At 37.2% G+C, this 18,122-nt stretch overlaps 1 protein-coding gene across 5 annotated transcripts in view; it reads left to right on the forward strand.

Moving 5' to 3' along the window:
* Positions 1-18,122, forward strand: part of RALGPS2 (Ral GEF with PH domain and SH3 binding motif 2) — a 170,418-nt gene that overhangs the window by 36,049 nt on the left and 116,247 nt on the right. For all 5 annotated transcript variants that reach the window (XM_064370634.1, XM_064370636.1, XM_012444543.3 and 2 more), the window contains exons 2-4: positions 6,907-7,046; positions 11,551-11,655; positions 12,698-12,748. In XM_064370634.1, the coding sequence (XP_064226704.1) occupies positions 6,990-7,046; positions 11,551-11,655; positions 12,698-12,748 (213 nt within the window). In that variant the 5' untranslated portion in view covers positions 6,907-6,989. The remainder of the gene's footprint in view (positions 1-6,906; positions 7,047-11,550; positions 11,656-12,697; positions 12,749-18,122) is intronic.

Here is an 18,122-nt window from a genome sequence, read left to right on the forward strand (position 1 = left end):
TTGGTAGGGTGGCTTAGGCTGCTGTTCAGATGAGCAAGTTCTCCAAATGCCTGGAGATCTGCCTGGATCTGAAGCAGAGATGGGGACCCCCTGCACCTGGATCTGTGCACAGAAAAGGTGGGGCTGTTCAGGCTACCAATCCCAGCAAGCAGGTGCTTTCAATGCCTGGAGATCTGCCTGGGCGTAGAGCAGAGAGGCCCTTCTGCACCACGATATATGCCCAGGAAGGGTGGGGCAGCTCAGGCTGCTGAACCAGGCAAGTGGGTGCTTTGAATGCCTGGAGATTTGCCTGAGTGTAAAGTGGAGAGGACCCCTGCTGCACAGGAAGGATGGGGTGATTCAGGCTAGTCCATGCAAGCAGCTGCTCCAAATGCTTGGAGATCTGCCTAAGTGTGAAGCAGAGAGGGCCCTACTGCACCATGATCTATGCACAGAAAGGGTAGGGTGGTACAGCCTGCTGATCCATGCTCTGAATACCCGGAGATCTGCCTGGGTGTGGAGCAGAGAGGACCCTGCTGCACCACAGTCAATGTCCATGAAAAGTATGGTGGCTCAGGCTACTGTTCCAGGCAAGTGGGTGCTCAGAATGCCTAGATTTATGCCTGGGGTGGAATGGAGAGGGCCCCACTGCACCACGATTTTAGGAGAGCATGCTGGGACACCCAGCAGTGATATACACAGACTGCTTTCAGGTCACCAAGATGGCCCTGGCTGCAAGTCTCATTCTCCAGGAGAAAGTGCAGCTATAGCACCTCGCCCCCTGTCTAAGGCCTCCAATGGGGGAGAGCACAGTTCTAGCACTCCAGTTAGCTTCAGGAATTAGGAGCAATAAAGTTCTCTTCCTTGGCCTGGGTTGCTCAGCTTCCCAGGGAAAACGTATCACAGAGAGGCTCTCTGTCTTTCTTGCATACTGGGGCTTCACTCACTTTTATCAGCCTGTGTTCTTCCTGGTATCTGGATATCCTTTATGATTCTACTGGGTTTCTGTTTTCCTTCCTGAATTAAAGCTTACAGAGTTGATTGCCTTTTTTTTTTGAGACAAGGTCTCACACTCTGACCTAGGCTAGACTGCTGTGGCATGATTATGGCTCACTGCAGACTTGGCCTCCCAGGCTCAGGTGATTCTCCTGCCTCATAAAATATTTAAGAGTAGTTTGCATACTTTATACCTTTTTTTTGTGTGTGACAGTCTCACCTTGTTGCCCAGGCTGGAGTGCAGTAGCGTGATCTTAGCTGACTGCATCCTCAGCCTCCCAATTAGCTAGTACTACAGGCACGTACCACCAGGTCCAGCTAATTTTGGTGTTTTTGGTAGAGACAGGGTTTCACCATGTTGGCTAGGCTGGTTTCAAACTCCTAACCTCAGGTGATCCACCCACTTCAGTCCCCCAAAGTGCTGGGATTACAGGTGTGAGCCATTGCACCTCCCCACCCTTTTACCTCTTAGTATTTCTGTGTTTCTTAAGAACAAAGGTGTTCTTTTATGTATTAATAACTACAGGAAATTGTCACATTTAGGAAATTGTTACAGTAATCTACAGTCTGTATTCCAGTTTTGTGATTTACCAATAATATCCCTTAAAGCATTTACTACCATCTGATACAGGACCTTTAGTTGTCATATCTCTTGCATTTCCTTTAAATTGTAATAGTTCTTCTGCCTTTCTCATAACACTGGCATCTTTTGAAGAATATATTTATCGAATGTTCCTGAGATTAGGTTTGCCCATGTCCTTGAGATTAGGTTTCAGTTATGGGTTCCCAGTTCAACTTCTTGTCGGTGATGTTGTGTCTCTCCCAGAGTATTGTCACATGCAGAGGCACATGATGTCTCTTTTCCTCATTGTTGATAATAATTTTGATCTACTCAGTTAAGGGATTGCCCAGTTCTTCACAGTATAGTTACTTATTTTTTTTCTTGTAACTAATAAGCAGTCTGTGAGGAAAAACTTTTTGTTTTTTTACTTTTTTCTAATTAATGTCTTTGTAGAAAGTTTAAAAATATATAGGTAAGCTAAAGTTAGGGAAAAATTGTCTTATAAACCTAGACGTAATCACATTTTGGTGTATATTGGTACATCTCTTTTCTTTATGTTATAATAATAATAACCAAAAAGGACTATACCTTAAATACTGTTTGGTAAATTGCTTTATTCATTTAGCAGTATGTTTTAAATATTTTTTTCATGTGTCACTAACTATATGATATTTTAATGGCTGCATAGTTTTCCATTATGTAGTAGTCCCTTGCCTATAGATTATTCTGTGATGTTCAGTTTAGCCTCACATTCCAGGTACAAGAGATTCTTAATGGCTCTCCCCTAAGGCTTAGGGAATCTCTTATACCCAAGGGCCTCCAACCGTGGAATCTTGATGTCTGTCTTATCCCATTAGCACTGCCATGTTGTTTTTCTTTTCCGCTGTTCCATACTAACACACTATGTTCCTTTTTCTGACCATTCCTAGGTCCACAGTAGCACGCTTTTATCATATATTAAACCTATTTCTGATTCACTTGCGTTGTTTTCATGCTTTAACTGCTAATATTGTATCTGGATGTTGATTTTTTTGTTTGTTTTATTGCGAATATATACGATTATGAGTTAAGTGAACTTTTATGGCGTAGTCTTTTGAATAGAGCATCTGGCCAAAATACCTTCATACCCACCAAAAACAAAAACACAAAATTTTTGGAGCACAGTTTATCTTTTTATTTGGAACTTCTTTTTCTATTACCTGAATTTCTAGTTAACCTATATTCATATTTAGGTCAGGTATCTTAGGAGATCTCAGCGCTTGTCTATTAGAATTACTTAGCAAATTATCTTGAATGAACTTACTATACAGAAGATAAAGCATAATCTCAAAATGCGTTATTTTATAGATTTTTCTCCCTTTAATATTTAATCATTTGAAAGTCTGTCTTCCCCTACACATTGTTTAGTTTTAAGCTGTTTAGGTATATTCGAAATATAAGCTCTCTGTGTAGATGTGGGACAGTTTACAAATGAATCAGCTCATGCTTTCATAATTTAGTGCAAATGTGACAAAATTATATCTGGGAGATTTATGTGTAGAGTCTCTTATTGACCGAAGGCAAAACAATTTTAACGATTTTAAGTGAATTAAGTAACTTTATTTTTAAATTTTTTTTTTTTTTTTTGAGACTGTCTCTCTCTGTCACTCAGGCTGGAGTGCAATGGCGCAATCTCAGCTCACTGCAACCTCCACCTCACAGATTCAAGCGATTTCTCCTACCTCAACCTCCCAAGAAGCTGGGATTACAGGTGCTCACCACCATGCCTAGCTAATTTTTTGTATTTTTAGTTGAGATGGGGAAGTAACGTCTGCTGTTTTATAGACGACAATGTACATACTTGTCTTTTTGATACCCTGTCTCAAAAAATGTAAAAAATTAGCTGGGCTTGGTGACACACAACAGTAGTCCCAGCTACTCAGAAAGCTGAGGTGGTGGGAGGATTGCTTGACCCCAGAAGTTGGAGGCTGCAGTGAGTTAAGATTGTGCCACGTGTTCCAGCATGCATGACAGAGCAAGACCCTGTCTCTTAAAAAAAAATGGCTGCTATGACGTTGGTAGTCATGTTGAAAGATCGTGTCATTTACAACACTAAGAAAAGTAAATAAAATATTAAAGCATATAGTTGGTATATTTAATGTGCACTTTTCTGTGTGCAAAGTATAGAAAGGTCTTTGAGGCACATACTAAAAGAATAAACCCATGTCTCTGTCTTTTAGAACTTGTAGTATTTTTATAGTATCATATAAGCCTCTCTGTTATACTTCAACATTATTAACTACTATTGACATGTACATTTTTAAATAGTCATTAAAAGTTTATTTACTTTAAGGTATGCTTTGCTGTATTTTAAAATAAGTAATGGATTTTAATATGACCTTAATTTTCATGAAACATGTGAGTGACAATTTATTTAAAAAGCAGAGAAGGCCAGGTACGACGGCTCACGCCTGTAATCCCAGCACTTTGGGAGGCCAAGGCCACGGATTACCTGAGGTCAGGAGTTCCAGACCAGCCTGGCCAACATGGTCAAACCCTGTCTCGACTAAAAAAATACAAAAAAGTAGCCAGCTGTGGTGACTTGTGCCTATAATCCCAGCCACTCAGGAGGCTGAGGCAGGAGAATTTCTTGAACCTGGGAGGCGGAGGTTGTAGTGAGCTGAGATCATGCCATTGCACGCTAGCCTGGGCAACGAGGAAAATTCTGTCTCATTAAAAAAAGGCAGAGAAAATGTGATTCTTTATTAATATTGCTCCTGGTCTGTATTACCTTTTTAAAAATAATAATAAAATTTATATTTTGATATGTAAAGTAATTTAAAGATGTAACTCCTTTAACTATGAAATTAAAATCTTTTTCTTAGCACTAGGGGGCACCCCTGATTTATAAATTCATGTTATACTTAATCTTGCATAGAAAGTGGAGTGAAATGAAATTATTTGAAAAATATTTTATTGCAAACTGGATTATCAAGTTGGTTTTATTGTATAGCAGTATAAATATAAGTTGATTCTTCATAATATAAGGACAGTGAAGCTTATAGAATGAGATAGTTTAGGTGGGAGGAAATTAAAGTATTTTTGTGCTTTATTCATTTTCACATTGATTTTTTATGTGGGTGCTTTAAATGGTTTTAAAACTTCATGATTTTGAATATATTTCTGTTTTAAAAGTTCTAGCACAAGTGTTCTGCTCTTGGCAGGTGCTTAGGCCATATCTGAATAAATGAAGATAAATTCAATATGTGACTGAAGGCTGCTATCATTAGTAATAATTTTTAAGCATTTCAAAACCAAGACCATGTTTTGCTACATCTAGGAAACATATCTTAGCCATTCTCATTCATTGTGTTTGCAATTAGGATTTTTAGTGATGCTCAGCAACAATCACTTAGCAAAGGTATATTTTTAAGGTTTTGTCTTCTTAATTTAAGAGACTGTTGAATTTAAGCTTTATGGGGATTAAGTAAATAGTAACATCTGCATCATCATTGCATTACATTAATAGCATATTTACCATGGCCCAACACTGTTGTAGGTACTTTGCATATATTAACTCATTTCTCTTCACCACAACTCTATGAAATAGGTATTTCTTATTATCCCTATTTTATAGTTGAGAAAACCGAGTACAGAAAAGTTAAAATTTCCTGGGTTTACACACAGGTAGTGTGGTTCCAAAATTTATGCTTTTGAATCACTATATCCTATATGGCTCCAGAGAAAGGAAACTTAGCATTGAAGTAATTGACATTTAAAACTCAGTTTGTTTGTTTGTTTGTTTGTTTTGAGACAGAGTTTCACTCTTGTTACCCAGGCTGGAGTGCAGTGGCACGATCTTGGCTCACCGTAACCTCCGCCTCCTGGGTTCAAGCAATTCTCCTGCCTCAGCCTCCCGAGTAACTGGGACTACAGGCTCGCGCCACCATGCCCAGCTAATTTTTGTATTTTTAGTAGAGGCAGGGTTTCACCATATTGACCAGGATGGTCTCGATCTCTTGACCTCGTGATCTACCCACCTCGGCCTCCCAAAGTGCTGGGATTATAGGCGTGAGCCACCGCGCCCAGCCTAAAACTCAGCTTTTAAAGAAAGCATAGCATAGAATACCTAATTTATAGACACATACCATTTCACTTATGAAAAATATCATAGATCTTTAAAGTTGAAAAGAGATCTTAAAGTTTATTTACCTCTACCATTTTACAGCGAGGAAGAAATTCTGTCCTAGAAAGGTAAAGTTACCTACTCCGTTTTTATGGGAGGTTATTTTCAAAAAGATATTAGAACTTCAAGTAAGTACGGTGACTTCCAGTGAAGTGGAAAGAAATACTGTGTTGTGGAAAGAATATTTGACTAGAATTTTGATGGCTTAAATCTTGTTCTTGGCTCCTTATTTACCATCCTGTGTCCACAAAGGCTCTGTGTTTCTTTGTATTATGTGGGTATGACATATCTTACCTAATTAGTGTTACTGGTAGTTGTGCAAATCAACATAATGTATTAATGATATTCAATAAACTTTAAAGTCCTGTACAAATAAACATAGTATATATCATGGTACAGTAAAACCGCAATATCTGTGGGTTCTATATCTATGGATTCAAACAACTCTGAGTTGAAAATATTTGGGGCAAAAAAAAGGATGGTTGCATCTGTACTGAACATATACAGACTTTTCCTTGCCATAATTCCCTAAACAATACAGTATAACGACTATTCACTTAGCATGAGTAATCTGGAGAGGATTTAAAGTATGCAAGAGGATGTGTACAGGTGATAGGCAAATACTGCACCATTATATAAGGGCCTTAAGCACCTGTGGATTTTGGTGTCTATAGTGGATCCTGGAACAAATCCCCCATGGGTACTGAGAGATAACTACATTTTTATGACATGTATTCCATAATATTATAAGTGTTTGTGATACCTTGGTAATCTAGATCACTAGCTACAATAAGCTTATTCAGTATTGTTGATTCATGGGTGTCATTTGGATCACTAAAAATTTATTGTGTTGTGGTATGAGTTCCTTTGCCATGCGTTGTTTTACACATTTTATTTACTTAAAACTAAGAAATTTGTGCATTTGATTTTTTTCCGTCACAATACCCAGTTAGCAAAAAGTTATGCCTTTGCTTTGCTTATGAAGAACATAACAGTAACATCTATTGAATACTGTTTGTTTGGTGTTTCTGATTGTTTGAAAATAGCATACAAGATTGTCCCCAATCTGGATTTAGTGGCTTAGCTAAAATAATAAAGAGTTTAGTGAAGTTGAAGTATTTTGTTTCTTGGCATGGTGGTAGGCATGGAGTTGTTTTCTTAAACTTTGAGGAAGACATATGCTTAACTTTTTTATTTTTTACAGGAATAATGTATTTGTGGCCTTGGACATGAGGCAATCAGTCCTCTGTTGCTGTTAACATAAGGTCAGGGACTGATGAGGAAAGCATGGACCTAACGAACGGGCAGGCAAGCAACGTCAATATTGCAGCTACTGCTTCTGAGGTAAGACATTTAAGAAGCTTAGATATAAAGTTTCTTACCTGACTTTCTAATTTTTCAAGCATTATGTTTGTTCATATACTTAAATCAGAAGTGCAACACATATTTTAACTTTTACTTTAGTGATTCATATGTTCGCTCTGCATCATAGAAATACTCAATCCTTACCTACTTAAGATACTTGAAAAATAATGATAAATAGTGGTAACTCATAAGACTCTTTAGTTTTAAAAGAAACATAGATTTTAGAGTTTTTTTACATTACATCATATTTTGTATTTGTTTTTGTTTTTGTTTTTGTTTTGAGATCGAGTCTTGATCTGTCGCCAGGCGCCAGGCTGGAGTGCAGTGGCGCGATCTCGGCTCACTGCAACCTCTGCCTCCCGGGGTTCAAGCAATTCTCCTGCCTCAGCCTCCCAAGTAGTTGGGACTACAGGCGCACGCCACCATACCCAGCTAATTTTTGTATTTTTAGTAGATATGGGGTTTCACCATGTTGGCCAGGATGGTCTCGATCTCTTGATCTCGTGATCCGCCCACCTTGGCCTCCCAAAGTGCTGGGATTACAGGGAAGCTTACATTCTTATGAGAGTATACTACATTTGCTGGTGTCTGTATGAACCATTACATTTTCTCTCTTCTGTCTTAACTTTGCCTAGACCAGTTTTTCTAGCTGCAATTTTTCTTCCCATTCTAGTGTCCCCTCCCCATCACTGCACACACAAAAAAAATTTGTCTTTCAAACATATTTCAAATGCTATGCTTTTAATAAACCCTCCTCTAATCCCTTAAACAGATGGGAGCTTTCCTATTTTTAAAACTATCACTTAGAAAAACCTCTTTCTATAATTTTTTTCTATAAATTTATACATAGCTTTTTTTTTATATTTATAACCATAGGATTATGTTTATATACGTTTGTAATATGTGTTTATTTTCTTCATATATTTATAACCATATTTCTTGAATGTGTTATATGTATGTATGTGTATGATATATTTTTAACTATGTATCCGGAAATACCTGTTCTAGTATCATAGGAAGCAGAATACAAATATTTGTCAAATAAAAGAGATCATTTCACTTGTACGAACAATTCTGTTGACTTTTCTAAAAGTGAATGAATTATATCAGGCTTCAGAGTATAGTATAATTAGCAGATGTAAGAATGAAAAAGTCTGCCCTTTAAATTGTGCAATTATTGTGGCAAGAAAATAAAATTAAAAATCTGTTTTCCACCTTCTCTTAAAATACAGATCTAGTAAATTCAAGTACAAATTTCTTATAAAAGTGTTAAGCTTACAGAATGGATAAAATACTTCATCTGGGTTGGCTGACTTCTCTTTTCTCAGTACCTTTTATATTTAACTTGTGTTTGAAGTTTCTGTCAGTAGGAGAATTACAATGAACTTGTTTTCAGACATTTAGAAGTAGCAGTAGTTTTTGAGTCATACCTTGAATGAATTACTGCTATTCTCTTAGTGGACATTATTGCTTAGTATCTCATTACCAATTTATTACTGGTATTAGGGAAGCACGTCAAAATGCACACTAGTAATTTTTTAAGCCTCTAGTGGCTAAGAAGGAAAAAAGAAGTGTTTATTCTTTTTGATAAGCAATAAAATAGTCATGATAATTTACTAACTTGTCTTGAATGAGTTAAAAACTTGGAGAAAATTACTGATTTATATTTATGATTCATGTATATTCACCTGACAGGATGCATCTAGTTATTTGGACAGCTATTGGATTAGTGTATACTGCTTAACTGATGTCTATTTCAATACTTAACATTATGAATAAAATTTTGTATTAGTTTTGGGACATAAAATAATATTGTTGACACACTATAAACTAGTCATAGTTACAGAGATTAAACACAAGAAATAAAACACTTGAGGGACCTTAAGTTTCTGCTTGGATTTATTCACTGGAATTCAGGTTTCTGCTCAGATTTCTAAAGAGCTTAGAATTCATCATTCCTGTCCTCACAATAGGAAAAAAGCTAAACAAACTGAAAATCAAAAACTCCTCTTAGCTCTATCAGAGAATTGGTATCACAGAAGCAAACTAATAGGGATGCCTTGAAACCTGGAGAGACAGGCAAATAGAGAATCACCACTTATAGGAGCAGAAGTCAGTGGAGCCACGTAAACCCTAATTGATGAACTGCTGGAGACTGTGAACTAGCTTGGGAGTTAAAAACTCCTGGGGGCCCAGTCTTAGGTTCTTCTCACTCTCTACTTTTGTGATTTTTGTTATCTCTAGGATGCCAACCAGCTTCTCACAGTAAAGACAGAGAAAAATTCCCTTCTCCGTCTAGCAGGGGAAGGAGAGAAGTAGCCATTTTGAAATACACCTAGATAGAAACTAACCATATTGAAATATACCCAGAGCATTCTGTTCTCCACCTGCCCTCAAGGGAAGCTACTTCACCAGAGCCTAACCTACTTGGGAGAGGAAAAATCTTCAACTTCAAGCCCCTGTAGACTTCCTGTTTCACCTAAGCAGAGTGAGGGGGGCAGAGAAGCATTTGTGAAGGTCACAGACTGAAACCTAATCATAGGAGTATAGGACACTCTCCCCCACCACCCCCTCAAACACATACACACACACACACACACACACACACACACACACACACTCTTAATTCCCTACCTTACCACACCACATCATCAGGGCTCCCCACCACCTCCTCGCACATATACACCCTTACCTTACCCCACCCTACCAGCACCACACACACACACACACACACACACACACCTCTCTACCTTACCACACCACATCAGCAGGGTTCCTATAGAATACTAAGATTTCATCTGAAAGAACTGCAAGGCTCAGATTGTAAGAAGGGATTTCTAGGGAAACCCAAAGACAATAGAGGTTCAAAAAAAAAAAAAAAGGATACTAGAGGAAATTGAAGACTCAGACACCTGTAACAACACCAAATTATAAGCACAGCATAATGCCTAGCATGACAAACATAAAACCTTACAGTAAAGGTCTATTCAACCTCAGTTCCTACTACCCAATATACAGTTTCTAGCTTTCAACAGAAAATTACAAGCCATGCTGAAAGGCAAGGAAAAAACACAGTTTGAAGAGATAAATCAAGCAACAGAATCACACTCATATGGCAGAGATTTCGCAATTATTGGACTGGCAATTAAAATAACTGCCATCGATATGCCAAAGGCCCTCATGAAAAACAAAAGCTGACAATATGTGAGAACAAATGGATAATATAAGCAGGGATCTTGAAACTCTTAAGAATCAAAAAGAAATGCTAGGATTCAAAAGCACTGTGACAAAAATGAAGAATGCCTTTGGGGAGCTAATCACTAGACTGGTGACCAACAGACAGCTAAGGAAAGAATCAGTGAGCTGGAAGATATGTCAGTAAAACTTCCCAAACTGAACTGCAAAGAGAAAATAGAATGAAAAAAAGGAACAGAATAGCCCAGGACTGTGGGACAAAAGGTGTAACATGTGCATAATGGGAACACCAGAAGGAGAGAAAGAAGCAGAAGAAATATTTGAAGTAATAATAGTTGAGAATTTTTCAAAATTAATGACGGGTCCCTTTCTTTGTAATGATCATGGCTCAATACTTGATATGTAGCTGCTACTAAAAGGGAGGAAAAGCAAAAATGAGGCATAATGACAGGAGCTCAAAACTGATGTATATAATAGCTGGTGGGTTGATCTGTGTATACTGTGCTAATTGAAACATTGGTTAATTTTTTTGCTGTTATCTTTAGCCTCATATCCTACCACCATTTAATAGAGCCTGATCTAAATATTGTTATATTGATGTTCCTCTGAATTTAGCCAACTGATATAGAATATATTATTATGTTGTGGAGGTGAAGTGGAAAATTTTAACAGTAATAAGATTTTCAAGGTCAAAATTCACCTTTCATTCTTCGTATAGCCACAGCATATTCAAACTTAAAACTAATTTTTAAGCAGAGAAAACTTAAATTTATAATATAATAGGAAGAGTAGTATTAATTGTACTATCACGGACAGATCACTTAACTACGAATGGATCCTATATAACTCTTTAATTAACAGCATTCTGAGTATTTTCTGATAAGTTAAAAAGGTAATTTGTCTTTTTCTTAATAAAAATTAGTTTAAAAAATTTTAAATAGTTGTAAAGACTTCTCCCCTGACTTCCCTTTACCTTATTTGAGAATCATTGAATTAGTTACAATCATTTATTTCTATAGGAAATGATAGGCTGTCAGGATGAGGAAACGGAGACACAAGAAAATGACTCATTCAAGAACTTAAAACTTTAAAGTCACAGTTTTAGATTTCAAGTTGTCTGACCCTTTATCTGGTACTCTTAAGAACTAAGCAGTTATGTTCTGCTCAGCTTTTCTGCAGCATTTGTTAACCTACTGTTTTGTTTTCTCAGTTTTTAAGGCCAGTCTAGTTTGTGTCACTTGACTGTGAGACAGTATTAAAAAGGCTGCATTTTCTTTCACTTTAACAGAAAAGTAGCAGCTCTGAATCCTTAAGTGACAAAGGTTCTGAATTGAAGAAAAGTTTTGATGCTGTGGTATTCGATGTTCTTAAGGTTACGCCAGAAGAATATGCGGTAAGCCTCCTACCTCTGCCTTCTCCAGTTTTGCACATAATTTACATGTTAGTACTATTGAGTTAGAATTTGTAGGTCCAGCAAAAGAGATGGCTTTTAAGAAGCTGGATATGAGAATTATTGGGGAAAATAGTACAACTATGGGGCAAACAGAGGGATAAAGTGGGAAAAGTAGGAAAAGCTGTACATTTTTTTTAGGGCAAGTTTATAAGTTACACTCAATTTGGTAAGTAACAGTATATAATTACCGTTATGGTAATCGCTTTCATCCCTCTATACCATTTCTCAAAGCCAACTGTATTTTATTGACATATCTAAGAAACATTTTCACTGTTCTTTAATTAAACAATTGAAACATGAAATGTGAAGGTTAGTTATTGCAACATCATGAAAGGTATCTAGAAAAACATTTCTTAACTAATATAAATATATTCGTTTTCTCATTCTCCTTTAATTTGTTAGCAGAATATATTGATTTCCTAATGTTAAACCACTCCTGCATTCCAGAGATAAACCGTGCTTGGTCATAGCATATTATTTCCTTGATATTATTGAATTTTATTGTGTATCTATAGCCATAAGTGGGATAGGTCCATGACATACAAAGCTCTGAGATATAATGTGTTGGCTTTAGTCTAGTTTCATTATTTATTTATAAGTTAGGAAGAAAAACTTTTCAGTAATAATCCGATTTTATACCACTGAGGAGCTGTAATTTAATCATCATAACAAGAACACTGCTGCATGAACTAATAAATATGGTTTTATTTTTTGATTATAATTTAATGTGACTGTCTAAATTTTAAAATTATTTTTATTTTTTAACTTTACACAATTTATCTTCCAAGAAAATACAAATAGACATTAGATAATTCGAAATAATTTTATTTAATGGTACAGGGGCTACATTTTATTTTCTATAAGCCCTTATAAAATTGAGTATTCAATAATAATTTTAGTATAGAATATAATTTTAATTTAGGTTACATGTCTTGGTATAGCATTCCAAAGAAGAAACTGTCATTTTTACTTTTTATTTCAGGGTCAGATAACATTAATGGATGTTCCAGTATTTAAAGCTATTCAACCAGATGTAAGTAGTTTTGAGAATATTCCTTATTTTTAAGTATAGAAAATGATCAATCTCAAATTAAGATATTTTAGAAATGTTAAATTATGCTCCGTATTAATTTTAAAATGTTTGAAACTTGTATTATAACTTATCTACATATTATTTGAACCTCAGAAACCCATATGGCTTCTTAGCAGTACATCATTGAGTCATAAATGGAACTATACTTGACCCTTGAACAAAGTGGAGGTTAGTAGCACTAACCCTTGCTCAGTGACAACTCGGTCTTTGACATTTGATTCCCCACAAACTTAACTACAGATAGCCTGCTGTTGACCAAAAGCCTTACTGGTAACATAAACAATCAACTAACACATATTTTGTATGTTATATGTATTGTATACTGGGTTCTTAAAATAAATTAGAGAGAAAATGTTACTAAGAAAATCATAAGAAAGGGAAAATACATTTACTGTTCATTAAGTGGAAGTGGATCATCATAAAGGTCTTTGTCCTCATTATCCTCCCATGGAGTAGGCTGAAAAAGAATAGATTTGTTCTGCTATCTCAGGGGTGGTAGAGGTGGAAGAAAATCTGTGTATAAGTAGATCCATGTGTTGTTGACAGGTTAGCTGTATTTGAATCATTTTGGTTGATTTGGCTTCATTACTTACTGGAGGAAATAGACTTAGGGAAGTTGAATGATTTACTATTGCTTTGAAGCTTTTTTAATGGGAAGATGGAAATTTGAAACTGGGTTTCACCACTAACTCTAGTAATCGTTTCCCTTATATCTTTATTTTATGACTTAATATGATTGTGTTAACATTTTGGAGAGAAGAGAAAAGATAAAGAAACACATCATTTGTTTTTAACAAAAACAACGGGACTAACATTATGCATCTATTCACTATAAGCATGTAGTATGTGTGTGTATAGTTTTCCTATCATTTTCACGTTCTGAGTATGATAGTATTTCTGTTTTACTGATGAGGGAACAGTGATAGTTGTCTTTGGTACACAACTAAGTGGTGGAACTGGATTTCAGACTCTAAAATCTGATTCTGTTTTTTCTTAACCACTTACATAGTAAGAATATCAATGTGATTTTGTATCCCAAAACAAAGTCATTGATAATCTGGAAATTCAATACTATAAAATAGATACTGTTTTAGTTCTTTTGGGAAGAAAATATAGTGTATTCATTGTGGTGCATATACAAGTCTATAGTGGCCCTGAACACTATAATGACTATGAGTTTCCATATATGTCCTACGTGATTTAGGCAGTATTAGTCCTGTGATTTTCAAGTAAGTTACTTACTGTCTTAGTATCTCCAGTTCAGTTCCTATAAATGAAGAGGTAGGAAATGATCTCTTAGTCCCCATCATTCCACAATTCTGTGTTTTCCTAACTTTTCCCCCATACCACAGAGGGCTCTTTAAATAGAACCATTGCATTAGCGGTAAAAGAAGAACCATGTATTCTGTAAATGAACAAATAGAAAATGACTTTTGTATTTAGATTGCAAAAAAAAAAAAAAAAAAAGAAATAGTTATTTCCTCACCCCTCTGAAAAAAAAAAATTTTTTTAATGAAATTCTTTATACAAATTACATTTTTTGACCTGAAATTCACCTGTCTTCTACTTAGGCATATTTTTTCCTTTTGAATGAACTGCAACAATTGTATTGCTGCTTTATATGAGATCACTACTGTCCAGTAGAAATATAGTATAAGCCATTTATATAACTTTATTTTCTAGTACCCACATTATAAGGTAAAAGGAAAGATGAAATTGAATTTAATGATTTTATGTAACCTGCTACATACAAAATATTATTTCAGCTTGTAATCAGTGTAAACAATTAGTGAGATATCTTACATTGTTTTTTCTCTGCTAAGCCTTCAAATCCGACATATACAACAATTACAGTACATGTTTATTCAAAGTAGCTATATTTCAAGTGGTGGCTAGGAGCTTGGTTATTGAAGATCCAGATAATACTACTTGAAGACGTAGAATTCACATTTATGGGAATTTTTTATTCCCTTGGGGCATCTGACCAAAGTACTTTGTGAAACTTAGAAATGAACCTTAAAATTCCCTTGGCCTTTACTCCACTTATTGTATCCCATTGATTTTTTTTTTTAACCTCTTAAGTATCTTATCTACCCAATCTGTCTCTACTCCCAATACCCCAATGTAAGATGCCGTCTTCTCCCAAGTGAATTATTGCAGTGACCTCTTACTTGATCTACCTGCATTTACTCTGACCCCTCTAAATGTTTTTTTAGATTACCAGTAGCCATGATAATCTTTGCAACACATAAATCTGTTCATATGATTGCTCTGCTTAAAACACTTCATTGACGTCCTGTTGCTCTGACGATAAAGAACCATCTTAATGTGGTTTGTAGATCTGTTCGCAGTTCTACCTTTTTCTACCTTCTGCAACCCCATCTTACATCTTTCCTATCTCTTTCTGGTCTAATATATGCTAGCCTTCCTTTAGCCCCTCTCACCACTGAGCTTGTGCACATCCTAATTAACTCCTACCCATCTTTCAGTTCTCAGCTCTAGTTTGACTTTCTGAGGCAAGGCTTTTTTTGTCTTTCTACAGGGTCACCTAGCACTCTGCTTTTTCACTGGACTTGTCAATTGGAGTTTAACATTTGTGTTGTGATTCAACAGATATTTACTGAATGCCTACTGTATGCCTATTATATGTGATTTTTAAAATCTAGTTTAGTTGCTGAAGGTACAGCAGTGAGCAAACACTAAAATTCCTGCCTTCCTGGATCTGATATTTGAGTGAGGTGAGCTAGTAGACTGTGTCATGAAAAACATAAAGCAGAGAGAAGAGAATAGGAAATGTGAGTGTAGTGGATGCAACTTTAGATAGGGTGATTAGGAAGACCTTACTAAGAAGATGACATCTGAGTTAAGACCTAAAAGAGGCGGGAGAACAAGCCATGTGGGTGTTGGGGGAAATAGTGTTCCAGGCAAAGGGAAAGCCAGGGCAAAGGCCAGTGAGCTACAGTGAGTGAGCAAAGGAGGGAATGTACTAGAAGATGAGAGGTAGGGTGAGGGCTAGATGGTGTGGGGCCCTGAACAACATTGTGAAAAAGATGGGAAGCCATTAGAGGGTTGTGAGCAGAGAAGTGACATTTTCTGCGTTAGGTTTTAAGTAGCTCTTTCTTTTTCTTGCCTGCCTGCCTGCCTGCCTTCCTTTCTTCCTTCCTTCCTTTCTTCCTTTCGTCCTGTCCTGTCCTGTCCTGTCCTCCCTCCCTCCCCCGACCTGCCTGCCTGCCTTCCTTCCTTCCTTCCTTCCTTCCTTCCTTTCATCCTGTCCTGTCCTATCCTATCCTCCCTCTCTCTGTTTCTCTCTTTCTCCTTTCTCTTTCTTTCTTTTTTTCCTCTTTCTTTTCTTTTCTTCTTTCTTCTTTTTTTTCCTCAATCTTGCTTTGTCACCCAGGCTGGAATGCTGCAGTGGTGTGATCTCAGCTCACCCCAACTTCCACCTCCCGGGTTCAAGCGATTCTCCTACCTCAGCCTCCCTAGTCCTTAGGACTACAGGCACGTGCCACCATACCCAGCTAATTTTTGTATTTTTTAATAGAGACAGGTTTTCACCATGTTGGCCAGGCTGGTCTCAAACTCCTGGCCTCAAGTGATCCGCCCACCTTGGCCTTTCTCAAAATGTTGGCATTACAGGAGTGAGCCACTGTGCCTGGCCTTAAGTAGCTCTTTCAGACTGCTGATTAGGGTATGTGGCAAAGTAAGCATAGGGCAAGAAGAGGTGAGGTACCAAGGACTGAATCAAGAAGACCAGGTGAAAGATGAAGGTGGCTTAGATCAGGGTGGGAATGGAAGAGATAATGAGAAGTTGCCAGACATTGTATGTGAAACAAGAGTCAAGTATGACACCAAGGTTTTTGGCCTGAAGCCAGATGCATGTAGTTGATACTCTAGGATGAAAAATTACTGTTGTCCTCTACAACTCCTGGGGGTGCTATTCATTTAAAATATAATGTATAATGCACGCTTGTGGAGAAAGGCTAGAGGAACAGATTTTGAGGCAAGAGCAAGAGTTTGGCTTTGGACATATTTACTTTAACATACCTGTTAGACAGCCAAGGAGAAAGCCAAGTTAAGGAATATATACTGACATATGTTTCCAGTCGAGTCTAGAAATAAAGGTTTGGGAGATGTCAGTGTAGAGGTAGTATTTAAAAGTGTGTGTGAGATTTTCAAGAGAGTGAATACAGGTACTTGATTTGATTGCCTCTCCACTAGATTTTAAGCTATGTGAGGGCTTCCTGTTGCTCTGAGGATAAGGAACCATCTTAATGTGGTTTGTAAATCTCTTCACAGTTTTACCTTTTCTACCTCTGCAACCTCAATATTTGCTTTCTGTTTTATTTGACTGGCACATAATGGAAGCTCAATATTTAGAATGAGAGGATGAACATAGTGTTTAGTAAATGTTTGCCCAGTGAGAGAATGTTTTTAAAATTTGACAGCAGTAACTATTGGAAGAAATGACGTAGCACCAAAATACTTTTAGGTGTTTTTTGGAAACAGGGTCTGACTCTGTTGCCCAGGTGGTAGTGCAGTGGTGCGATAACAAGTCACTGCAGCCTGGACTTCCCAGGCCTAAGCGATCCTCCCACCTCAGCCTCCCTAAGTAGCTGGGACCATACGAATGTGCCACCATGCCTGGCTTATTTTTTATTTTATCTTTTTAGAGACAGAGTCTTGTTATGCTGCCCAGGCTGGTCTTAAACTTCAAGGCTCAAGTGATTCTCCTGCCATGACCTCCCCAGATGCTGGGATTACAGGTGTGAGCCACTGCACCCAGCCAAATTATTCTTTTTTTTTTTTCCGAGGCAGAGTCTCGCTTAGTCACCCAGGCTAGAGTGCAGTGGCGCAATTTCATCTCACTGCAACCTCCACCTCCTGGGTTCAAGCAGGTCTCCTGTATTAGCCTCCTGAGTAGCTGGGACTACAGGCACCCACCACCACGCCTGGCTAATTTTTGTGTTTTTGATAGAGACGGGGTTTCACCATATTGGCCAGGCTGTCCTCAAACTCCTGACTCTGTGATCCACCCACCTTGGCCTCCCAAAATGCTGGGTTTACAGGTGTAAACCATGTAAAGGTTTGTGCCACCATGCCTGGCACAAAATATTCTTAATGTATTAGTCTCATGTAATCACTAAGAATATATTAAATCTGGCCAGCATAAAAAGGCCTTTGTTATCTGGCAGAAAAATGTTTTTAAAATTTGGTACCATATATTAAAGACATAACAAAGCATAGTAAATAATAAGGTAAATCCCTGTATAGCTAACCAGTACTGATAAAGCCCGTCTGCATTCTCCTACCAAGG

The sequence above is a fragment of the Aotus nancymaae genome, unplaced genomic scaffold (genome assembly GCF_030222135.1).
Source record: "Aotus nancymaae isolate 86718 unplaced genomic scaffold, 86718_ANA_hifiasm-v0.15.2.pri h1tg000108l, whole genome shotgun sequence".
Lineage (NCBI taxonomy): Eukaryota > Metazoa > Chordata > Mammalia > Primates > Aotidae > Aotus > Aotus nancymaae.